Source organism: Anser brachyrhynchus (genome assembly GCF_964034855.1).
Source record: "Anser brachyrhynchus genome assembly, chromosome: 2".
Lineage (NCBI taxonomy): Eukaryota > Metazoa > Chordata > Aves > Anseriformes > Anatidae > Anser > Anser brachyrhynchus.
Genome location: NC_137695.1, coordinates 16,268,850 through 16,294,796, shown reverse-complemented (window position 1 = coordinate 16,294,796; position 25,947 = coordinate 16,268,850). Strand labels below are relative to the sequence as shown.

The following is a 25,947-nucleotide window of genomic DNA, read 5'->3' as shown; positions in this document are numbered from 1 at the left end:
TGCACTTAACTGCAGCCAGGAGCTTGCTCCCTGGGACTAGCTTCAGCAAAGTGTGCTCAGCCTGGGGTCGTGTGGTCTTCCGTAGCAGTCGTGTCACTACAGTTGTTCTCCTGCTGTACCCCATGGACTGCCATATGCATACAGCCCATCGTCCTCTGTCTGTGACAAAACGTGCAGTAAATGGTGCTTAGCAGTATCAAGTATTTCATAGACCATTGAGCAGGCCGTAGTATTCTTAAAGGCAACAGCATTGCCATCCTCCAAGCTGGAATGATCCAGCTGGAGGCCTGATGGTTCGGTGTGGCCCAGAAGGCAGCTCTGGAGTCGTGTACTGCCTTTCCTTGTGCAGCCTAATGCAGGGTGTGCAGGTGTGAGGGACACCGTAATTCCTGGCAGTACTGGAAGTCCTGCAGCTGGCAGATACCTTCTTGTCTGCCCCCGTTAAGTCCAGGTTGCTCTCAAGCTGCTGCCATCCACAGAGGGAAAGAAGAAGAAACAATGTGACTCCGCAGAGGTGCCCCAGATATAGCATCTGGCCACAGTACTGAAAGCTTTGAACCTCCGTGCTGTAGATTAAGAGTATATTGATCAGTATTTTGCTTCTTGTCTGTCCGCAGTCACCAATTATAATAATGTGGTAGAAGCAAACTCAGATTCAGATGACGAAGATAAATTGCATATAGTGGAAGAAGAAAGTGTAACTGATGCAGCAGACTGTGATGCGAGTGTGCCAGAAGATGACTTGCCAACAGACCATACAGTATTACCTGAAAACAGTGAAAGAGAAGGGAGCACAAACAGTTGCTGGGAAGATGAAGGTATGTTCGTTTTCACTGATGATACTATGTAGAGTGATATTTCTAAAAAGAAGACTTGATGGAATTTCTTGGTTACTTTATTACTGAAATGATTAGAAGAGATAAACATGGAATATCCACAATCGAGTAAGAATCAGATTTTCTAACATATTCATTATGTTAAATTTTATTTTCTTTATTCGGTATTTGAAGCAGATTCCAAGATACATTCAATTCATTTGCATTGTTAAGGAGGAGCTTCCAACCTGTGGATGCTGCATTCTTAAGAGTGATCAGAGAGTAGTTACTTGCGTACAGTTTTTCCAAGGCTTTTTGCATGGCAGGCCTCTGCCATAGTTCCCAATAAGAGCCGTGATTTTCGCAGCTGTGTCTTAGGGACTAAGGAGTAAGCCAAAAACATGAAAGAAAATAATATTCAGATGTAAATTTCTGCCTGTGAGCTGCTTCTGCCTTTTCCCTCACAAAAGACAGCTGGAAAAAAAAAAAAAAAGTATAGATTATTGGTTTTAGAATTGGATATCTTACTCATAGTGAATCCACGTTTTGTAAACACTGTCAGGAGGTATATGTTGTACATATTATGCAGCAGCCTTAGAAGCAGAAAATTTGAAGCAAAGAGGAAATACACTTTTTTTTTTCTTCCTGTGGGATTTGATACTGAATTTCACAATATCAGACAGCATGCTTATGTTTGAGCCAAATTGGGGTAAATGCATACATTTCTGGAATTTATTGCGGAATTTGTCCTTAATTCCCTGAAAGATACAGAATATTTTCAGGTATGTCAGTGTTTGTCGCTGAACTCCAACCACAATTCTTTAGCATCCACCTTGTTAAAACTTGTGATTTAAGATCAGTTTATGACCTCACATCTAAATAAACTGAAAGCAGTCATATGGTCACTAACTGCAGTCCAGCTGAGAGCGAGCAGCTGAGAGTTCAAAGAATAGCGTCAACTCAGCCAGCTTTTACAGGGCTGCTGTTGCCAAGATATGCTGTGCAGCGAAATGAGTAATTTGGAGCTAAATTATTAGATAGATCATTTTCTTGGTTCTCCTGCAAAATCTTTGTTCTACTGCAGGTTATATATAAGGGGAATTGCTGTTACATAAAAATGGGCTGTTTGTATACTATTTCTTGAACCGCTCAGACATGGGTGTAGGAAGCCTGAAGTATGGACTGGGAAACAGCACTGGGGCCCAGAGGTGATGGATGAAGACCCCTGGGCTAAGGGGTGGACTAAACGTTTCATGGAGCTATACATACAGGTAGTTACACCACAATATCTTGCCTCAGGCAGCCTCTGGAGATTTTCAGAGCTCTAGATATGTAACAATATTTTTTTTTTACTTCCTATTTCAAATGTGTCATTTTTAACCTTTTAGAATTTGTCTGCTTAAAATGAAGCATTTGAACCAAATCCTACTGTAATTGTGTTGTGAGAATCAGATGGCGTTTTCCCTGCCATGGTCATTGGTTACTCAGCCAGGCTTCCATCAGTGTTCAGACAGACAAAAGATTTAAACAATTGTCTTGCTAAAATTACCGTAAATTTCTGATGTAAAAATTCTATGTTCTGAAGTCTCTTTTATAGCAGTCTGAAGGTTTTTTATTTGCTTCTAAGTTGTTTGTTTTTTTAATAAATTGTTTGAACTTCTGGCAAAGGCTGCATGAGAAAAAATGAGGGTTAAATTAGGTTTTATGGAGTTTTGATTTGCTATGGTAAAGCTCTATTTACTTTTTTATGGCTTTCATAGAAAGAAAGGTGCAAGCTGAAAATCACATCATCCGTCTTGGTTGTACACTAGAACTCTTAAGAGAAGGGTATTGAATACGTGATCTTCATCTTAAAGGGAAAGGTACTGGGGTAGGTGTCCATGCAACACTAACACTGTCATCAAGACTGACGATTATTTTTGGAAAAAGTACTCTACAGCAGTCGTAGTGAGTTGGGTTTCATCACCGAAGTGGTACTGAAAGTTACTAGTTTTAGTTGGACCTGACAGAATGGCTTTTTTTACGTCTTTATTCTGTTCACAAACGCACAAGAATAGAAACAACACACGTAACATTTCTTCATCAGATTAGTTTCCTTCCGTTTCCAGTCATTCTAACTGAACTTCTCGAAGACCTTCAGAACAGGTGTTTTAAATATAAGGTGTGTATCTCCAGAGGTTTAACTGAAGCAGTCGTACAAGTTTGAAAAAGTGAACCACGTGTATCCGGCACAAGCTGCTGGCCGTGTGCCAGCATTCATGTGTGCAGCGATCCTCTGATGTGATCTCTTTTGCCTTAGTTTGAAGTAAAACCTACACTACAATTTAAAAAAGCAAAGGTCAAACCCTATTGACTTATTCTGTTAATGAGCTTGAAAAAGCATTAGTTATGTATTGTAAGTATTTAGGAAATCTAGAGATCTCAGGCCTGGAAGTAAGATAACTTTGAAAAATTGAACATTTAAAAAAAAAAAAATGCCCAGACCGTGAAATAAACTTTAAAAATTAGTGAAATTATATTTTAGGTGTAAGGTCCTTCTGGAAGTCAAGAATTCCTTTAACTTATAAAATGTTGTGCTCTCTCAGCGTGATGGATTGCTGATGAAGGTTGCTGTGCTATTTTAAAAAGTGTGGCATTTTCTTGATCAAGTTTTTACTCACAGGAGCAAACAGGAGCATAACTGTAAAGTGTAGATAGTGCTTGCTACATGCGAGTAGTACACCAGAAAATGAGCTCTAAAGAATTTAAATTAGAAGCTCTTTTGATGGGCTTTGTAATTTATTCCCTTCTCTGAAGATAACACTGTGGCAGAAATTTCAGCGAAGTTTGCCTTTGTTCCTACACCCCAAATTTCCATTTTGCTAGTAGCAGAAATATGATCAGTTATCTTATCCATATAAAGATCTTCACAGTCAGCCTGCGATGCAGTGGCAGCGCCCTGCATGTTCACCGGTAGCACACACTGGTGCCTGTGACCTGAAAGTTACTGGCGTTTGGCTGTAGGAAGTCCCACCGTGTCTCTAAGCAGCTGCTCGCAAGAAATGGTTAGATAAGGAGAAGAACAGAGCTGAGCAGAGCTGCGGTCCAGAAGTAGCTATGGGAGCTCCAGGCACTCCTCGCTGACCGTGAAGTGAAGCCTTGCCTCACCTGATCCTGGCTCCTGGATGACTGCCTAGGTCGGAGTTGATGACTCTACCAAGTGCTATAGAGATGTTTAAGAGCATGGCTGGCTGTCCTTACTTCCAAATAGCACGAGGAGCCTTCTCAGCCCCACCACTACCTCCCAGCAGCTGTATTTGCAGCGTGGCACTTGGGCTTCTGCGTGCACAGATGCGGAGCTGTCTTCCAGTGCCGAGCACACGCAGCTGTAAAGGTGGAGCTCTTCTTGGCAGTCTTCAAATTATGAACTGTCTGTACAGCATCAGGGAAAATCACGCCATGTGGAAAAGGTCTCCTCCCTTTTTTACACCCCACTTTTTGATATGGAGAGGAGACGGTACCAGAGTTTATGATTATTAGAATTGAGAGTGTTTTTAATTTCACTGAGATTAATCTTGAATGCCATAAATTCCTTGACATTACCTTGGGAAGCATCACTTTTATTTGTCATGAAGCCAGAGGAATTTGCTAGAGACACTATAATTTAAACTCCTATAAGTAATAGCTTACTGATAGTCCCTCTCTTCCACAGAGCCTATTTCATAATGGAGAAAAACCACAACCCTTTTTAGGGAAAAAAAAAAAAAAAAAAAGCATATTTTGTATCATGAATGTTTTTAAGAAATTAAATTTTGAACTTGAATTTTCATTGCCTGCATTCAGCCATCTTATAAATTCTGAACAAAGTCTGCGGTATCGTGAGCCAAAAATATAATTACTTCAATGCTTCAGTATTGATCAATGGACTATAGTGTGTGTTTTTTTAAGATACTAATTAAAATTAATGTAAAATTTAAGTGTTGCAGTTTCCTTTTAACCTTTTTTTTTGTTGTTTCTGACTGTCTGCAGATAGAGCTTCCCCACCTTTCTGGATCGGGTGGGTTTTGTCAAGGTAGACAGAATTAAGAGTCTTTTCCTCTGAGGAACCCTTTTGTATCTGAGAACTTAAAGTTGCCCTAGGATTTATCATCTTACATATAAGAGAGAAATTGGCTTCTCCTGTAATTAAAAATCTGACATGTTCTGGGGTTGTGAATAGCCATACCGAATGATTTTTCCCTGCACCAAAATAGAGTAAAGAAAGGTAAATAAAAATATAACAATTACCGTTTCAGATCATGCCAGTCATGCATTCTAGCATCTAGATCGAAAGTCGTTCTCTGCACTATAGCTCTGAAGCACTTAAGGTCTCCAAAATAAAACTATGAAATAATACTTCTATTTCCATCAACTCATATCTATTGGCTGCTAATGTATTCACATATAGTAACATAGTCTTCTAATAATAGGTAAAGGGATGAAAAAAGCAATATAGTTTCCCTGTGCACTCCCACCATAAGCCATTTACTAACAAAAATGGCAGCAGTCACCTTTCCCATACGAACTTACTGGTACCAGTTACCCAACATATCCAAATTAGCAACAATTTCAGCCTCTATTGATTTGAACCAACAGTCTGCTGTGAGTGAAGGCTTCCATGCCACATGCATGGACACCACAGCTTTTCGGGAGCTGGTAGAGCTTCAACGTGTAGGCTCCATGGGGCCAGCTGTATGGATGTCCGATACAAAGCACGCAAACTCATACTGGGAGGTGTAATGGGTACGTGAAGCGTTGCTGTAGTACACAGCTGATCTGAAGTAGGGAGCATGTCTTTAAAATCAGTGTTTGTTGAAACAATCAGAGCCTGTAAGTGGTTCCTAGACAGTTTACAAGAAACAGAAAGCAGTATGTAGCTGTTTGGCAGGCATTACCCACAAATCATCAATCATTTCTGAAAATGCTAATTGGAAAAAATAAATGTATTAGTTTTGTGATACTCCAGTTTCTGGAAATAGTACTGAATGTGTCAGATAGCTCTGTTTGTACATGGGATTATTTAAGTAGCTCACTCCATATTTGCTGGAGAAACACTCTGTCCCAGTCTTTACCTGTCTTCAAATAATGAGTAGTATGTGGTACAGCTTCCTTTTAAAATTTAATTTCTTTACCCATGGAATATCTCTGTGGTTCAACCAATTCCTGCTGGAGTCATGTGGAATCTGTATTTTGGAAAAAATGCTGTCCTTAAGTGCATTTCTTCTAAATACAGAATTGGAAAAAATGCTGAACAAAAAGCTCCTCAAATATATTAAGTTGGTGGGTGTGTGGTTTGTTTGGTTTTGTTTTTAATACTCGCTCTTCTTTTTGTGAACTGTAATATTTCAGCTGGAAAAGAAAAAAAGGAAATCCTGGGGCCTGAAGCTCAGACAGATGAAGTAGGATGTACAGGTATTTGTTTGTTAATCTGAGTCCCTTCCTCATAAAGTGCTATTGAATTTTGGCTAGGTTAAGTATCCCTGTGAAAGCCTTGAAGATTTTCACACCTCTTTATAAATTACTTTGCTCTTCAACACTTGAGGCCTTAACTTGTAAGTGCTGGTTTAGCCAGAGAAGTCCAGGTCTCCTCACCTTGGAGGTGCAGCAGAGCAGTGCCTCCACAGCAGCTTGTCTGCTAACAGCTTCAGCAACAAGAGCAAAAGGAAGTACAACACTGATCTTATTTGTAGAATGCAACTACAGGTCAATAGATAGTGTTTTAAACCTAGCAAGGAGTATAACAAAATAAACCCAAGCTAGTGTTTTTCTTCTTTTCAACTCCTCTATTTTTACTGATTATACAGAAAGCAAAACAAAATTTGGATCTTCAGGTTCAGGATCAAAACAAGACAGATGCTTTGTCATTTTATTATACTCTGCTTTGGTAATGTTAAAAAAAAATTAATATAAAACCTCTGCAGTTTCTTAAGATTTTTATGCATCATTTTTTAATGCCCTTAACACTAAGTAGTTTGATATTATCAGGGTAAACCTTACTTACAAAAAAAGGTAGATGTGTTGATGTGTTAGGCTAGTTTCACACATTCTTTTTAGTTGCAACAAAAGCAGGTCTTCTCAAAAAAAGTACGGAGAAGTACCGTATAGTACATTAGTCTATATATGAGAAAGACTGTCTTGTGTAATAAAATGATTGTGTCAAATTGCAAATTGAGTATGAGGCTTCACACTGAGAAATGAACCATAAAACCTCTCCTTCCTATTAAAAATATACCTCACATTTTTAATAGTAGAGGAGATCTGTCATGATTTATTGTGTCACAGACACAGCTCTCGCAGAATGTTCCACAATGGTAAAAGCAAACTCTATGAAAAATGTATTTAGGCAAACACGTGCTAGCAAATATTTATTGTACAAAGCATTAAGTAACATATTTAATGTATTATTTGTTAACTTTGAAATAAAGTTTTTTAAAGAAATTGTTCATTGATTTTTTTCTTAAGTTTTTAATTGGAAAATCTTGTAGAATGTTAACTCGATCTGAAACCTTTATGACACCCATTTCCAGCTCCAGAGAGCAAGCCACTCAAAGTTCAGGTTTGGTGTGTTTCAGCCAGCCAAATTGTTATGCAGAGTTTGAACATCCTCTGGGCTTGCACTAATGAACAGGTCTTAAAATAACACTAAAAAATTTGTCTTGAAGGCAACAAATTGACTTTTTCAAATGCAGGAGCCGAGACTTTAAGGCTGTATTTCAAACTGCAAGGGCTAAATTGTGATTAATATTGCATTCAAGAATTTTAAGGAAGTTGAAGGGAGATACATGTGAAATGATAAAAATATAGTGAAGTAAAGAAACCAGTTGTATTTTCAGTCAATTTTTTAAAAGTCGTTATGCCACTGTTTCTCTGTTTTAAAACTTGGCATATTCCTACATCTTCAGGAGCTTGACCTATACTAGTATTTGTAAAGAGCTTTGTAATCCTTGCATAGGGTGTGATTTGGAAATGTGAGTTACTGAATCTCATTTATGTTCTTTTTAAAGTCTTCATTTGACATCTTGTATGTTGTTTTTGTACTTTTAGTAAAAGAAGATGAATGTGATTCTGATGCAGAAAATGAGCAAAACCATGACCCTAACGTTGAAGAATTCCTTCAACAAGAAGATACAGCTGTTATCTACCCTGAAGCACCTGAGGAGGACCAGAGACAAGGCACACCAGAAGCTAGTGGTCAGGATGAAAATGGTAAATATGCCACCAGCTCAGGTCTTTCAAAATAGGTTGTACTAAGTACTTGATGACAAGATTCTGTTGTCTTTCAAAATATAACAACGCATACACACATAGCTTTTGAAAAAAAAAATAAATCTTAGTTAAATAGAATTGTAGAATGGTTTGATTGGAAGGGACCGTAAAGATTACCTAGTTCCAACCCCCCTGCCATGGACAGGGATGCCACCCACTAGATCAGGTTGCCCACAGCTCCATTCAGCATGGCCTTGAACACCTCCAGGGATGGGGCATCCACAGCTTCTCTGGGCAACCTGTTCCAATACCTCACCACCCTCTGAATGAAGAATTTCCTCCTAACACCTAATCTAAATCTCCCCTCTTTTAGTTTAAAACCATTCCCCCTTGTCCTATCATTATCTGCCTGAGCAACAAGTTGCTCTCCATCTTCTTTATAAGCCCCCTTTCAGTATTGAAAAGCTCCAATAAGGTCTCCCCAGAGCTTTCTCTTCTCCAGGCTGAACATCCCCAGCTCTCTCAGCCTTTCTTCATAGAAGTCCTCCAGCCCTCTGATCATCCTTGTGGCCCTCCTCTGGACCTGCTCTAACAACTCCACATTCATCTTGTGCTGGACTCCAAGTGGGGCCTCACAAGGGCAGAGCAGAGGGCACAGCCACCTCCCTCCCCTGCTGGCCACCCCTCTGTTGATGTAGCCCAGGATGCAGTTGCCCGTCTGAGCTGCAAACTGCAAATACTGAAGAGATGATGGGATCATCTTGCAAAAAAAAACACTACAACTTGATTTTATGAAACAAGATGTGTGCTGTGATTCAGTAGTATGGGTACCTAAATGGTAATAATCTTCAGTAATTGGAAATAAAAATCAAGCTTTCATAAATCCATTCAGTAGCATTATATGAAAGAACAGAACAAACATTCATTAAATACAATGAGACTGAATCAAGAGAGGATAGTTTTATGTAAGAATAATTTAGGGGGAGATATAACACGTTTCTTTTTATATTTCTGAACAAAATGCCCAAAAGAATGTACTAGGTAGAAGTTCTTTTATTAGATAGTTGGTCTGTGACAGGTTTTGTTTTTTGTTTTTCCTTAAAAGACAGCAACAGACAAAAAAGAAATATTGCTTACACAAAAATGTTTATGTGAAATAAAGCAATGACCTGTTGTTATTCTTCTTAATGGAAGCCCATTAAGAAATACTGACTTTCAAGTAGACATTGAAAATATTATTTCATATTGGAATAGGAAGTTTTTATTTTATTATGACTTTTCTTTGCTCTTAGTTAACTGTTCCAGCTTTATAATTTTATATGGTACAAATCAATGTTCTATATTTTGTTATTTTTAAATAAGTAGGAAAACTAATAACTAGTAGTGTTTTAGATTTAGAGGAAGAAAAAACGTCTACTTAAAGTTTAATGCTTAAAATGTGCTTCTGAATGAGATGTTGAGACAGACTTTGTTCATTTCTTCATCATGGAACACGTACTTGAAGACAAAACCTGTTCAGATTGGTTTTGTATTCTGCGCTGCGCCTTTTTGACATGTTCAGCTTTCATAATCTGTGAAAACTCTGGAGTTTTAATCAGATTGTGTTCCTTTAGTGGGGGTATTTAGGATTTTCAAAAGAAAATAATATCTACATAAAGGAATTAGAGATGTCATTGTGGCTGTGTTACTGTACTTGAGTCTAAGGGATATCAGTGAAAGGGGCAATGCTAACAAATCTGTTCTGTTCTTTCAGAGAGTTTGTGGTAGAAGAGATTCTAGCAAAAAAAAATTAAGTAATTTAAAATATTTAGTAAATTTAGACTGTGTACCTGCCTACTTATATACAGAAGGAGGACATGAATTTCTAATATTTTGTGTTTTATTTTTGAGGTTTTGCAAAATTCAAATAAGATGCATGCTCAACAGTAACATCTTAAAATTATAATTTAATTAATGTAAAATTTTAATCTGTGGTTGCAGCGGCACAGATTGTCAAGTTAGTTTTACCGACTTGCAATATGATTTGCATGTAATCATAAAAAATAAAAATTTTTATTAATAATTTAAATTGTACCTACCTAAGTAGGTTTACAGGAAAGTGTTCTGAAAATCATGATGCTGAACAATGTTGTTCAAAGTTTTAGTTATTTGGAAGAGAAAATGCCAAAAAATGTCATGATACTTGCTAAAGATTTATGCTTCAAAACCAGGGGACTGGACAAGTGAAGTCACAGAGAATTGGAGTCATTAGTAGTGGGCTTTGCAAAACCATTGCCATTTCGACATTTGCTCCAATGGAAGCAGAATTTAACGCACTTTTGACATTTCCCCTGACTTGGATTCATGCTGAAATGTAGTATTCTTTATATTATGTGGATAGACTTGTAGATGGGAAAAAAAAAACAATTGAAGGGAAGCGTACTATATCCACACATACGGGGATGTGTTCATTTCTGGAAAACATACCTAATCTGGGAAAATAAGAAACTTAAATGGGTAGAACTACACCAAAATAAAAACAGTGAAATGTGAGGATTACCTAGCCGGTTCTCATAAGGAATGAAAAAGATCCTGTATGACAGAGAAGGTGCTGTTTTTAAGTATTAATGAAAACTGGTCTGACTCTTCCTTTTTTAGTTTTGTAAGAGCAATTGCAGTAAAAATAAAGTCAGTAAATTCCACACAAACAAAAGGAATTGCTACTTTATAGAGCATATAATCAATCTATGGTAATAACTGCTGGAAGAGGTCACAAAGATAAATAATTCAGAAGTACTTTAGAAACTACTGGTTAATTTTAGGAGTATTAATAATGCTTATAGTTCAGCAACTTAAAATGACAATCTGTACAAATTTGCCCCTCATGCTTCAGATCATAAAATGATAATCTGTGAGGACATTCCACCTTCCCCTCCTGCTCTCACTTAGCACAGTGGATAGGTGCATCATTGCAAAATATGTTTTCCCTTGAAGCATGGAAGGTTAGGATGGTCATTAGAGGATACCACACCTTATAAATAGCACAGCAAGTACAGCAAACCCTGCTTTTAGGTAAGCACATTTTCATTAATCTGTAAAGTAAGATGTAAAGTAAGAATCTCTGAGGAAAAAAACAATTCTAACGTAGAATCAGTTACTACATATGGGGCATAAATATATGCTTGGTAAGAAGAGATGGAGTTAAAATTTCATAAATGGTGACTTCTCAGAAATATTCTTGTCAAATTAATATTCAGCTTTAATTTGATTTCACTTTTTACTGTACTGACACAGAAATAACTTCATGAAAGCCAGTAGAGTAAAATCCATAGGTTATATTAAAATCATATTTATGGCATCACATTTGATTTGATCTCTCCTTTCTGTCACTTATCCACTTCTCTTGCAGACACTATGTCCTACTAAAGGGTGCGTATCTGTGTATAACTAAGATTATAAACCATGTTTCTATTCTCCTTCCTCTTACAATTCTGTGTTAAGAGAAAAAAAAATTGTTCTCTGCAGGAAGCAAATACTGTTTATTCCTTAGGGACTGAAATTGGATGACCATTAAATGTTTTAGTGCTAGACTTAATTTGTAAACATGATTTCAGGGTTGCCAGTGATTGGGCTGGCCAAGTCTACAAAGCTTACTGGATCTTCAACCACGTTTTACAATTTTCAGAGTACTTTTTAATCAGAAGTACATATGCAGGAGCTCTGGTGCTGTGTAGCAAAGTCCAACAGACTTAGGGACAGAGGTGTGGCTCGGTTTGGTGTCATTGTGCTGACATCCTCCATAGCACAGTGGGACAGCTGCATCCTACTGCAGTTAGAAAGGTAATACCTGTGGAAAAAAAATAAATGGTCATTATTCCTTTTCTAAAACAGATGGAGCTTCCTAGCAGCTGCGTGTTTTCTTACAATTACAATCGGTGTAGGTAAATTCAGAGCTTACAGTTTATTTAAATACGGTGTGTTCTCTCTCCTTTGTAGGAACACCCGATGCATTTTCCCAACTGCTCACCTGCCCGTATTGTGATAGAGGGTACAAGCGTTTTACCTCTCTGAAGGAACACATTAAGTACCGCCATGAAAAGAACGAAGATAACTTCAGTTGCTCCTTGTGCAGTTACACGTTCGCGTACAGGACTCAGCTGGACCGCCACATGACATCGCACAAGTCGGGACGAGATCAGGTAAGTGCCACCGGGCTGGAGGATTTGCTGTCTTCTGCAGCAGCGCCGTGAGTTGGTGTGTGAGCAGAGATGTCTGTACAGAGCATGTCAGATACTCATCTCAGAGTATTCGCTGGCTGGAGTCCCAATCCTGGGGCATTTACTTAAGCTTGCTGATGAAGTCAGACTTCCTCCCTTGCTATCAAAGGATGAGATGTGAATTCCTGTGCTTTCATTCATCAACACAGTATAATTGGGTTTGAGTTTTAGTTTTCAGAAGTGCTTTATTGCATTTACAGGTGATTAGGTTTTTCTGTTCATCACCTAACATTACGTAAGAGTTGTGACTCAAATTTAATCTCACATCTTTAGTGAAATACTTATATTTTTCTTCCATATATCCTGTTTGGCCGATTCAAAATTGAGTGTAGCCATTTTTGCCCTGAAGAAACAATCCATTGTGTTGATTCATTTGCCTGAACTGTGAGATATAATTTATAAATATGACCCATGCTAAAAGACAATATACAAAAAATTGTTCGTGCGTAAATTACAGTGTTTCAATACTAAATAAAGCAATAGAAAGGGCTAAAAATATTCTGAGCTTGTTTTCTCTGGTTCATTGATTAACCCAAGGGCATGGTTCCTTGAAATGCCCTGGTGAGTTGGCCACCTCACTACTACTGAGAGACCTGAGGTTTCCCTTCCCTTCCCTTCCCTTCCCTTCCCTTCCCTTCCCTTCCCTTCCCTTCCCTTCCCTTCCCTTCCCTTCCCTTCCCTTCCCTTCCCTTCCCTTCCCTTCCCTTCCCTTCCCTTCCCTTCCCTTCCCTTCCCTTCCCTTCCCTTCCCTTCCCTTCCCTTCCCTTCCCTTCCCTTCCCTTCCCTTCCCTTCCCTTCCCTTCCCTTCCCTTCCCTTCCCTTCCCTTCCCTTCCCTTCCCATTTTCATTAAACTGAAAATCTGAAAGCTGTAACATCCAATAGAAAAAAGGAGATGCTCTTTTACGTATTGCTAACCCCTGTTTGACAAGCTATTACTAAGTCAAAGAGTTCAACAAGGTTAAAACTGTAGTGTCCTTCTTTACATCTGAGCGAATACATTCAGGAAAAGTTTTTACAAGAAGTAAGGGCAATCTAGTGGCAAGGGTTTTACTGTTTCGCAGGGTTTAGAATAACCTTGCCAGCGTGTTCTGGCAGGGCAGCTCTTGTTTATTCACAAGTATTTCCCCTGAACAATTCATTTCTGCCTTGCTCTCTTATTGGCTTGGCTTCCACTTTAAAGCTATCATCTTATATACAGCTTATAATTCTGACTAAAATCGATGAGAGCTTTTTGTAAAGTCTTGTTGCTGTAAGCTACCACTTTTATTTTCCATTTTTCCAACCAGAAGCCTAAAAGTAGAAGAATGAAGTAGTTGGGAGGACTTCCCATTTTTGCATATAGTTTGAAAGAAAAGAGAAAAAAATATCAAGTGAATAAACAGTCTCAGAAGAATTGCTAGAAAATGAAGCATTGTGTTGCTGCAGGAAATGTGTGAGATATTTTAATGGGCTTATACTTCTGAAGGACATGACTGCATTTGATAAGCAGGAATATTGTTTCTGTGAAGTATCTGGAACTCAACATTCACCAGGTTACATGTGATTTTCTAGAGCCATAGCCAGAGTCAGAACTATAGTAGTGCAGATACTTGGTAAATTTGAAATGCTTATTTGTTTTTGTTATTGTCACAATGTCGTGTCATCAGATTTGCTTCATGCACATGGTTACATCGTTTGTGTAATGGAAAACTGAATTTTATCTATAGTAAAGTATAGGCCTCCTGGCCATGGATCTTCAACAGCAACATCTTCAAAACTCAACGTTTCCTGTTCTTCCTTATTCATAAAGGACGTGCCCTGAAAGCAGATTATTTGGATAACTTTCTGTTAGCTGATCAGTGGCCAGCATGTGACAGTTTTATAATTGGAAGCAGTGAGCAAAGATAATTTCAAGTGTAGTGGAGGCAGCGGAAGAGGTATGTGCAGGCTGTGCCTTCCTCTGAGGAAGAGGCAAATATGGCAGGCTTTGCTGCTGCTTCTGCTCCGGTGGAGAGCTGAGCACTGATCCTGCACCATCTCCTCCATCCCTCTCCTCCCTGTCCCCCCCTTTCCTCATACTGCTGTACACTTGCTCTGGCACCAGCTAAGGGTGAGTAGGCGGCAGTGGTGGATGTGTATCACCTGCTTTCACATCTGATCCCCCAAAGAGATGCAGTATGGATAAATGCTTCCTATGTTTTGTTTTTCTTCTCATCTATCTACAAAGCACCCAGAGCTAGTCTGATAAAATTCCGTATTGCCATGGACGCAGCTGACGAATGACCATTCAGAATACCATTACCAAATTGTCTGTGAAAGGCCACCAATTTACCTGTGATTCCTATTTTCCAAACAACTTTTCAGGATTCCCATTAGTGGTTTCATTTCTCTAGTATGAAGAGAGTGGACTTCTGTCCAAAGCACAGTAAATATTTGATGTAGAGCTCTGTTCGTGGCTACTTACAGACCTTAAGGACGATGTTTCTTCTTTCAGTCCTAAAAGAAATGCAGAAGATTATGGTCTGAATGCTGAGGTTAACTCTTAACAAACAGAAAACAGCAGTTATGTACAGTGCATTAAACAATATATCACACATCAGAGACACAAAAATACAGATTTAACAGTACTGGAAGCGGTAAAAATATTTGAATCTGAGAAAATGAAGGTGAAAGCATCACAGATGGTACTTCAGAGAAGAGTCATGATTTCTCAGTTAGTTCTAAAGAAGATTCTGCAGTGTACCTCTTGAGGATATCCCAGATTTAAAATAAATAAATGAAGTGTAGGAGGGACAGAGATAAGAGAAAGCTGAATAAAGAATTACAAATATAAGAAGGTAAGGCAACACAGATGGAAATGCTACCTAGCAGAAGGCTCAAAGCACTGAAAGCAGCTTATGGCTGTAACCAGGAAAACAGAAAGACTCATTACAAATTTGGTAAAAGAAATGTAAGCTTCCATGCCAGGGAAGCAGCACGTTGAATTTTAAAGACTGGAGCAGAAATATTTTTGACAGCTTGAATAAATGCAGTAATATTTAGTATTAGTATGTATGTAGTCCAGCATCTGCAGTAGCTGTTTGCATGCTGAGATCCTTTAACTTGCATAATCTCAAGTCAAACAGCAGTAACTGATTCTCTGCAAGCTTAAGTAAATCCTGACACGGTTCCCCAGACTCAGTGAAGCTGGATCATTAAAGCGCAGTGAGTCAGCCACAATCTTCTAGAGCATCATCTTCAACATATGTAGTGAAACAAAGCTCAGAAGATGTGTGGACTAGCAAAAGACAGGTGACAAACGGGGGAACAGGGGTCTAATCAGGGTAAATCGGAGTGGAGACCTCGCTGCGGAGACTTGGAGAAGGCTGAAAGGAGAGCGCACAGAGGTGGATCTGAACAGGATCTGCTGAGAGGTGAAAACTGCAGCTTAGACAAATGCTTATCCTGAGAGAAACGCAGAATTAGAGTACTTGGAAGCAATTTAGATTATCCTTTTTCAATTTGTCTTTGGTTAGCGTCTGTATCATGTGAAGTAGGACAGGGTACAGAACAGGGGGCTTGAACATTTGGAGAGCACACCTCAGAGCAGAGTCCTCAAACTCCCTCAACCAGCAAACTCTCGCAGCTAAACGTTCTCAAGACCATCGCTCATAAATCAGGGCAGGAACGCCACCCTGCCTTCCTATCCATCCTCCCTTTCTCCAGCAGAGCCCTCGACCCCCAGCAGGCTCTCGGGGAGCAGTCCCAGGGCCGGGCAGGTCCCTGCTCAGCCGGTAGCCACCGCAGCCCAGCCGGGTGGGCAGAGGATCCCCGCCGCAGCCTCCCGCAGGGGAAGTGAACGCGCATCAGCTGCTGCGTGCTGGCTGCCCGCGCACAGGCTGTTTCCCCGGGGTACGTGAATAGCTCTGCTAATGAGTTTATGAAAATGCTCGCCAGTTACCGAAGGTCTGCAGCTGCATCCAAATGGTGGTAGGGTATCTCTCTGCAAAGTTAGCTCCGCTTAAAAAGGAGCTGCTGCTGTTATAAAGACACGATTGGTTGGAACAGCAAAAAAACTTCCATTGCTCTATTTTGTGTTGGCAATCAATCAGCTCCACGTTCTAAACCACATGCAATTTTTGTCTTTAAAAATACACATTCATAGATCTATAAAGTTTGTAAAAAAAATTAAATCGAGCATATATATTTCACGTATACAGTCCATATATTTCCCTGCCTTTCTTTGCTTTTGTTTTTTCTTAAGTTATAAGGAAAAAGCTATATTAAAAGTAATTTGATTAAAATTTAAAAGTACTTGACAATAAATGCTCCCAAAAGGTGAAATATAACAAAAATAATTACAGAGCTTCAATGCAAACAGTGAGGAAGTGTGATGTTGTGTACTTGGGAAATCTCTCGATATTGATTTTAATTTAGTTTTTTGCATTTATTTTGAGAATTAATTGTGACTGAGAGTGCCTTTGTTGTCACTGAGCCATCTTCTCTTGAGCAATCCTGTGGCACCATTACATAAAGGAATCCAAGGCCAACAGTAAGCACTGGAAGCATGTAAATGGAAAAATCAAGTCACCTGATTAAACTTTAAACAGGCTTTTATATGCTTTAATGTTTCTCTATTCTGTGTGACATATTCTGTGGTTGGTGGGCTTGGGGTTTTTCTTGGTTTTTTGCTTTCACAAATTGAATTAGCATACATCTTGGAACTTCTTACTCATATAGCATGTCAGTACAAGCTTCATCTGAAGTTAGGAGAAGGGGCAAATGCTTTTTTTCTTTTTACTGTACCAGATTTATTCAGAAGATACACATGGTTCAGTTTTAACCTGACTTCTAATTTGTTTCTTTTTCATGCATAACACATACCACCTTCAGTCTCTTAAAATTATGATTGATTATTTTCAGTTTTGTATTGCATTTTCTCTGTTACAATGTGAAAACACGAAATTTTTTCCAATATGCTGTTCTGTGCAATAATGTTATTTTTTTTCTTACAGAGACATGTGACGCAATCCAGCGGTAATCGAAAATTCAAGTGCACTGAATGTGGAAAAGCTTTTAAATACAAACATCATCTAAAGGAGCACCTACGAATCCACAGTGGTAAATAAATCAAGCATTGAATTATGTACTAATGTTACCATTCCTACTTTCTGTAACTTTGATGAGATATCAGCCTTGTAAGTCTAAGTTTAAAATACGACGGGTGTTTCTTTTTTCTTCCTCTGAGATTCTGCACCTACTGACTGCAGCCTTCAGCTGTGTGCAGAAAGTAAGTAGGATGACTTACGGATTTACAGTTGCAGCTTGAGCTCTGACACTTAAGGAAAACTTCACTTGTGACAGAAGAAATGGGGGCATCCTTCCAGTCCTTTTTACTGGTCTGGTTTTTCTCAGTGTTTGCAGACCACGCTGCATGTTATGAGCCTTGCTAGAAAATTTTCGTTGATAACAATCAGGATATAACAACTGTGCTTCCTACTGTGGCTGTGATTTTCATCATTCCACAATAGTGATATTAAAATAGCCTTAAGACACAGGTCTGAAATTGTGATACACTGTCCCAACAGTTTCAATTTGCAATTAATTAATGTGTAGTATTGTATATTAATATTCATTATATTATATAATAAGTCACTCAGAAGAGCTTCTTATTTTCTCTCTTTAACCCAAATGTACCCACTAACAGTAAGTCTGAAAACAGGGTGTTAGGCCGTCTTTTCCCTTCTTATTGTTTGCTTGGCCATGATAATAGCAATTAAGAGCACCTTACTCAGAAGTCTTCCCTCAGCAAACATCAAATTCATTTCATTTCCACAGAGTACTGGCATCTGTGTCTGTGCATGGGAAAGCTTCAGCCAACGCAGTTTTCATTCTGAAGAAAGCCAGCTGTTCTGGCTTTTTCCTTTTCCTCTGTAACATAGATCCCCTGAAAAGTCAACTCCGTGGGTGTAACGATTGCATATTTGTATGCATCTTCCTGACCATTTAACCTGATACTCATCTCTGAAGGCAAACAGACATTGGTCTTACGCATGGTTCTGGTTTCCCTTTACCTAAACTTCGCTTGTTTATATTCAGCCGATGAGCATTACAGGAAAATACAGATATTTTGTATTTGTATTTGCTGCAGAAAAATGCAGCTCCTTATTTAATTATGATTTACATTTATGCCATTTGTATTTTTCTTTGGTTAAACATATTCTGCTTTTTTTCCATTCTGAAGTGTTTAATGCTTCTTCTGACATTAGTAATATTACTGCTGGAATGAAGTTTAATGAAATCCGCAAGTATCGTGTAGACTCATTCATGTGATATGTAGGCAGTTACTGGGAAGTACCAGAATGTATCATGATCATGTGGGTGCCATCCTTTGTCTTCTATTGGACCACAGTTAAACTTATCAGAGATCCTAGGATCAGAGCTAGAGATGATGTAATTGCTTTAGGTGTTCAATTCACTGTAAAGGATTTTTTTCTCTAGGACTCTTTGAAAGCTAATTTTGATGTATTCTTTTCTGTTTACTGTGCTTGATGAAGTTACACTGTAACCTGATGAAACATTGCATGGACCTTTTTTCTTCTTTCTTTTTTTTTTTCTTTTGATCTTCAGGAGAGAAGCCATATGAGTGCCCAAACTGCAAGAAACGTTTTTCCCATTCTGGTTCATACAGCTCACACATAAGCAGTAAGAAGTGCATTGGTTTGATGCCCGTGAATGGTCGAGCTCGGTCAGGGCTCAAGACGTCTCAGTGCTCCTCCCCTTCCCTTTCTGCATCACCCGGTAGCCCAGCAAGACCACAGATACGACAAAAGATAGAAAATAAACCCTTGCAAGAGCAACTTCCTGTTAACCAAATTAAAACTGAACCTGTGGATTATGAATTCAAGCCCATAGTGGTTGCTTCAGGAATTAATTGTTCAACCCCTTTGCAGAATGGGGTTTTTAGTGGTGGTAGCCCATTGCAGGCAACCAGTTCTCCTCAGGGTGTGGTGCAAGCTGTTGTTCTGCCAACAGTAGGTCTGGTGTCTCCCATAAGCATCAACTTAAGTGACATTCAAAACGTACTTAAAGTGGCAGTGGATGGTAATGTAATAAGGCAAGTATTGGAAAACAATCATGCTAGTCTTGCATCCAAAGAACAAGAAACAATCAGCAATGCATCTATACAACAAGCTGGCCATTCCCTCATTTCAGCTATCAGTCTTCCTTTGGTTGACCAAGATGGGACAACCAAAATTATCATTAACTACAGCTTGGAGCAGCCAAGTCAACTTCAGGTTGTTCCACAAAATCTAAAAAAAGAACACTCTGTTCCTGCAAACAGTTGCAAAAATGAAAAATTACCAGAAGATCTTACGGTGAAGTCTGAGAAAGATAAGAACTTTGAAGGAGAGACCAATGATAGCACTTGTCTTCTTTGTGATGACTGTCCAGGAGATCTTAATGCACTTCAAGAATTAAAGCACTATGAAACGAAAAATCCTCCTCAGCTTCCTCAGTCCAGTGAAACAGAAGCTGAGAAGTCTGACTCCCCTGTCCCATCAGAAACTGGGGAGAACAACTTGTCTCCTGGTCAGCCACCTTTAAAGAACCTTTTATCGCTCCTAAAAGCATATTATGCATTAAATGCACAACCAAGCGCAGAAGAGCTTTCAAAAATAGCCGATTCAGTAAACCTACCACTGGATGTGGTAAAAAAGTGGTTTGAAAAAATGCAAGCTGGACAAATTTCTGTGCACTCTTCTGGACCATCTTCTCCCGAACAAGCTAAAGTAAGCAGCCCCACAGATAACGATGATCAAGCAGCAACTACAAATGTGAGTGAACCCCAGAACAGCACAAGTAATTCAGAAAATCCAGTCAGTACAACAAAATCTCAGACTTTATCAGGGGGATCAACTCTGAATGGTTCACGCAGTAGCACGCCATCCCCATCGCCACTAAACCTTTCTTCATCACGAAATTCACAGGGTTATACGTACACGGCAGAGGGTGTACAAGAAGAGCCACAAATTGAACCTCTTGACCTTTCGCTACCAAAGCAACATGGAGAACTGTTGGAAAGATCTACCATAACTAGTGTTTACCAGAACAGTGTTTATTCTGTCCAAGAAGAACCTTTGAACTTAACTTGTGCAAAAAAAGAACCACAAAAGGACAACAGTATTACAGACTCTGATCCTATTGTAAATGTAATCCCACCAAGTGCCAATCCCATAAATATTGCTATACCTACAGTCACTGCCCAGTTACCTACAATTGTTGCCATTGCTGACCAGAACAGTGTTCCATGCTTGAGAGCTCTCGCTGCCAATAAGCAAACCATTTTGATTCCCCAGGTGGCTTATACGTACTCTACTACAGTTAGTCCTGCAGTTCAGGAAACACCACCAAAACAGACCCAAGCCAATGGAAGTCAGGTACTGAAGTCTGTGTGTTCCTGTGCACTGTATATGATGTGTTCACTCTGTATCCATACTAAACTAATAGAAAATTGTTAAATTAAATAAAATGTAAACACAAACTGTCCCGTTTATTCGGTTTGACTATTAACAGGTAGTAGGTGTCACTATTAACACCTTTGCAAAGCTAGTCAGCTCAGTCAGCTGGAGTCTAGACTGACAGCTGCAGTCTAGTTCTGTGCATGGACAAGTCGATTCTTCACTCAATTGTGCCGTTCAGAAGTGTCTTCTTGAACATTAGTGCTCAGTATTTTAAAGACAGTTTATTTCTCCTGATCAAAAACCGAAGTAAAGCCATGGCTTAGATTCCTTATCTCCTCTTTCCCCACATCCAGAAAATAAACCATTTGTAAGTTCTTGCTATTCTTTTCACTCTGCTGTGCTTTCTTAGCTTGCAGAGTAACTGAATTCATCCTACACAATAACAGCACTTTAAACAAAATTCGGAAGCATTTTCAATTGGAAGTAGGGTGGGTATTATCTTTGTCGTGCACCACTCCTGTACCCTGATCGGTTCCTCCCTGGGTACCGCTAGATGTGATCTAACCTGAGAGATACCAATGTATATGGAGGTAGGGACAGAGCAGAACTGAACTGACTTACGTAAAGACTTAGCATTTCTAATTAAATCTTAGAAATAGGCTGTTCAGCATTTTATGCAGGCGTCTGTATAGCCAGAGACTGGGGAGCCATGAAGATTGACAGGGCTGCTTACGTGTTAGAGTTTAGGAGGCAGACAAAATATGAGGTAACTAATACATACATTTTAATATTCAGATTTGATAATATATGACAAAATTAATTATGTGTGTTGTGATACTATCAGTAGAAAATACTACGCTACTTACAGGTGAGCTTTAACACCTGAAATGCTTAGAAATAGGCAACAGTTACAATACATGGACAACTTTTTGTTAATGAAACATTTGAAATCCGCCATATCTTCTTTTAACTAGGATTTTTGGTAGATTTATGAGGAAAACGGTGGTCAGTTATGTAAATTCAAATGATAGATAGCTTTTTGTGATAACTTCGCCAAAAAATCTTCCGTAAAACCTGTGAAGTAGCAAAATGTGGGGGACAAACGCTCATTCAAAAATGCAGTTAGGTATCTAATAGGCTCTATTACCTTCCAAACACTTCTTAAGGTATTTTACAGCTCTGTAATCCTTTCCTTCCTAACATTGCACGTATTTTAGGGGCCTTAAAATGTGATGAGCCAGTGTAGCTGAGACCTGGCCAACAGTCAGGTTTGGATATGATTACAGTCAGTCGCCCTGAGAATTCTGCATCTGGATGATGGCAAGGACTGCAGAGCAGATAGGTGCAGTGAAAGATTTTTTTTGACAGTTTAAGTCTAAACAATTTTGTTTGGCCATTTACTGAATGGAATGAAAATAACTGTGTAGCTTCAGCTTACATTTTATAAATTGTGTGCTGCATCAGTGCTTTTTTTTTTTTTGAACTCAACCTTTTTTTGTAATTTTTCTTAAGGATGAAAGGCAAGACACTAGCTCAGAAGGAGTATCGAATGTAGAAGATCAAAATGATTCTGATTCAACACCCCCAAAGAAAAAGATGAGAAAGACAGAAAATGGGATGTATGCATGTGATTTATGTGACAAAATATTCCAGAAGAGCAGTTCATTATTGAGACATAAGTATGAACACACAGGTACGTACTAGGAAATGGAGTTTCAGATCATTATTTTATTGCTCATGGGTAACTGATAAGCTCAACTGGAATTCAGTTCACAGAAAACGTTGTAAGAGAAGTATAATAGTCCTTATTACCATCTGTGCCCAGACTTCTTTAAAAACCCATGTTTTGTATACTTGTTTGACACAATTGTAGTTCTATGTTTCTTAAATTTGTAAGATCTAAACCCTGAATAGAAAAATGGGGATTTTCTTCCATCTGTCTCATGGACAATCATCTGCACACCACAATCTGTAATCAAGGATTTATTATGTCTAATTTATTTTGTCTGGTTTTTAATTAAGAAAGAATATATATATACATATATTATTTACTTATTTATTTAAAAAGGACCATATATATGTATGATACTTCACATGAAAGCCAGGCTACAAAGGATTCTCAAAGTGAGCCAAATTTGTAGTTATCTGAAGTTAATAGACATTCATGATATGTAGAATCTAACCCCAAAGGAAAACCCTTGTGGCTTTCATTTTTATTTCGAATTTTTCATAATTGTTCCTTTTAGCTCCACTTCCACTTAGTCTTTTTTTTTGAGTAAGTGTTGCTCTCTTATTTCAGTGATGTCTTCAAAAATCTCTTTTCTTACTGGTTAAGTGCATACATTGTCTTTCTGCATATTAAGTTTTTAGTTCATCGTACTTAAATACAGAATTAAAAAGATAAAATGCTCCCCTTTGTCTTTAACATTTGATCAAGTTTCCCAAGTTGTGCTTGTTAAGATATCTTCTGTTTTCATACCTTCCCTGCTCTGAGACTCTTAACTTCTCCCTTTCATAACACAATTTTGCTTTCTGTTCTGCTTTTAAATTAAATGTTGTGTTCAGAAATGCTGCTTGTTTGACATAATTTGACAGGGAGCGCGACCAGAAAACTGCTGTCTCATTGTCTGTATTTTTTTATGTCTGGGCGAAGGCTGTGCAAAGTTGTTTTGCCTAACAACTTTGAGTGTTGAAATCAAAATAACATAACTAGGTCCGTGCTGCCTTTAAAAGAGTCTCTAAAAACAGCAGCAGAAAGGCAAGTAGTAGAGAGGCAAGTAGAAAGCAGGAAAAAAGAGCAGAAAGAGAACTCAGTCAAAGAAAGGAATTTTTTTTTCCAGTTGATATACTGGAAGCAAATTTTGTAAGTAAGACACCCATCTGTGCCAGAGAATATTTTAGAATGGTTTTCCTTTTGCCTATGACATGCTACAAGGACTTGTACACAAAAGCTAACATAAAAGCTTAGTTGATTTAAAATTTCCATCAATGTAGAAGTGTTAAAACGGTTTTGAGTTTGAATGACATTTATTGCAAGAAAAATTCCTCATTTTCTAATTTATTTATAATCATTTTTGTTCTCAAAATTGTATCTGAGAATCTCTTTATCTTTTTATGTTAGTTTTCATAGAATCATAGAATATCCCGAGTTGGAAGGGACCCATAAGGATCATCGAGTCCAACTCCTGGCACCACACAGGTCTACCCAAAAATTCAGACCATGTGACTAAGTGCACAGTCCAAACGCTTCTTGAACTCCAACAGGCTTGGTGCAGTGACTGCTTCCCTGGGGAGCCTGTTCCAGTGTGCGACCACCCCCTCAGTGCAGAACCTCTTCCTGATGTCTAGCCTAAACCTCCCCTGCCTCAGCTTGACACCGTTCCCGTGGGTCCTGTCACTGGTGACTAAAGAGAACAGATCGGCGCCTGCCCCTCCACTCCCCCTCGTGAGGAAGCTGTAGACCACGATGAGGTCTCCCCTCAGCCTCCTCTTTTCCAGGCTGAACAGGCCAAGTGACCTCAGCCACTCCTCATAGGTCCTCCCCTCTAGGCCCTTCACCATCTTTGTAGCCCTCCTCTGGACACTCTCCAACAGTTTAATGTCCTTTTTGTACTGTGGTGCCCAGAACTGCACACAGTACTCGAGGTGAGGCTGCAACAGTGCAGAGCAGAGTGGAACAATCACTTCCCTTGACCGACTAGCAATGCCGTGCTTGATGCACCCCAGGACACGGTTGGCCCTCCTGGCTGCCAGGGCACACTGCTGGCTCATATTCAACTTGCTGTCAACCACAACCCCCAGATCCCTCTCTGCGGGGCTGCTCTCCAGCGTCTCGTCGCCCAGTCTGTACGTATAGCCAGGGTTGTTCCGTCCCAGGTGCAGGACCCGGCACTTGCTTTTGTTGAACTTTATGTGGTTGGTGATCGCCCAGCTCTCCAATCTGTTCAGATCTTTCTGCAAGGTCTTTCCAGCCTCAACAGAGTCCATAACTCCTCCAAGTTTAGTGTCATCGGCAAATTTGCTCAAAACACCTTCTAGTCCTACATCCAAATCGTTTATAAAAACATTGAAGAGGACTGGCCCTAAAATAGAGCCTTGGGGGACCCCACTGGTGACCGTCCGCCAGCCTGATGGGGCCCCCTTTGAGCCCTGCCCGTCAGCCAATTGCTCACCCATCGCATGATGTTTTTGTTTAGCTGTATGCTGGACATTTTGTCCAGTAGGATCCAATGGGAAACTGTGTCAAAAGCTTTACTGAAATCCAAAAGATCACATCAGCTGTTTTCCCTTGATTGACTAGATGGGTGATCTTATCATAAAAGGAAATCAAATTTGTTAAACAGGACCTACCCCTCATGAACCCTTGTTGGCTGGGACCAAGGACTGACTTGTCCCCCAGGTGCGCTTCAATAACTTCAAGGATAATCTCCATAATTTTACCAGGCACTGATGTGAGACTGACAGGCCTGTAATTGCCAGGGTCTTCTTTCTTGCCCTTCTTGAAAATTGGTACAACATTTGCCAGCTTCCAGTCTACCGAGACCTCTCCAGATTCCCAAGACCTTTGAAAAATAATTGAGAGAGGTCCCGTGATGATGTCAGCCAGCTCTCTAAGCATCCTGGGATTAATCCCGTCCGGACCCATGGACTTGTATGGATCCAGGTGGAGCAGAAAATCTCACACACGTTCAGGGTCGGTTGGGAGTTTATCATTCCCACCATCACGGTCCCCCAGCTCAGGGCACCCTGGGTCCCGAAGCCCATCATCAAGCATTGAAGATGGAGGCAAAGAAGGCATTAAATGTCTCTGCTTTGCCTATGTCATTGTCTGTGAGGTGACCTTCCCCATCAAGTAGAGGACCTATGTTTTCTTTGGTCCTCCTTTTTCTGTTCACATATCTAAAAAAAAACTTTTTATTGTCTCCCACAGACATGGCCAGCTTCAACTCTAGTTGGGCTTTGGCCATACAAATTTTCTCCCTACAAACGCGAACAGCGTCCCTGTATTCCTTCCACATTGCCTGGCCCTGCTTCTAGCAGCCGTACATTTTCTCTCTAAGCTCCAGCAGAAGATCCCTGGTCAGCCAGGCCGGCCTTCTGCCCCACCTGCTTGACTTCCAATACTTTGGAATTGCCTGATTCTGTGCTTTTAGGAGGCAGTGCTTAAAGACTGACCATCACTGATGGATGCCAGTGCCTTCAAAAGCAGTTTCCCAGGGGACCTTGCT

General features: G+C 39.5%; 1 protein-coding gene across 4 annotated transcripts in view; it reads left to right on the top strand.

The window, feature by feature from the left end:
- The window catches only part of ZEB1 (zinc finger E-box binding homeobox 1), a 128,891-nt gene that overhangs the window by 98,709 nt on the left and 4,235 nt on the right, over positions 1 to 25,947 (top strand). For 3 of the 4 annotated variants that reach the window (XM_080581726.1, XM_080581727.1, XM_080581729.1), the window contains 7 exons: positions 618 to 818; positions 6,183 to 6,245; positions 7,878 to 8,039; positions 12,015 to 12,217; positions 17,270 to 17,375; positions 18,885 to 20,695; positions 22,232 to 22,412. In XM_080581726.1, coding sequence (XP_080437852.1) covers positions 618 to 818; positions 6,183 to 6,245; positions 7,878 to 8,039; positions 12,015 to 12,217; positions 17,270 to 17,375; positions 18,885 to 20,695; positions 22,232 to 22,412 — 2,727 coding nt within the window. The remainder of the gene's footprint in view (positions 1 to 617; positions 819 to 6,182; positions 6,246 to 7,877; positions 8,040 to 12,014; positions 12,218 to 17,269; positions 17,376 to 18,884; positions 20,696 to 22,231; positions 22,413 to 25,947) is intronic. The other variant, XM_080581728.1, reaches the window with a different exon arrangement.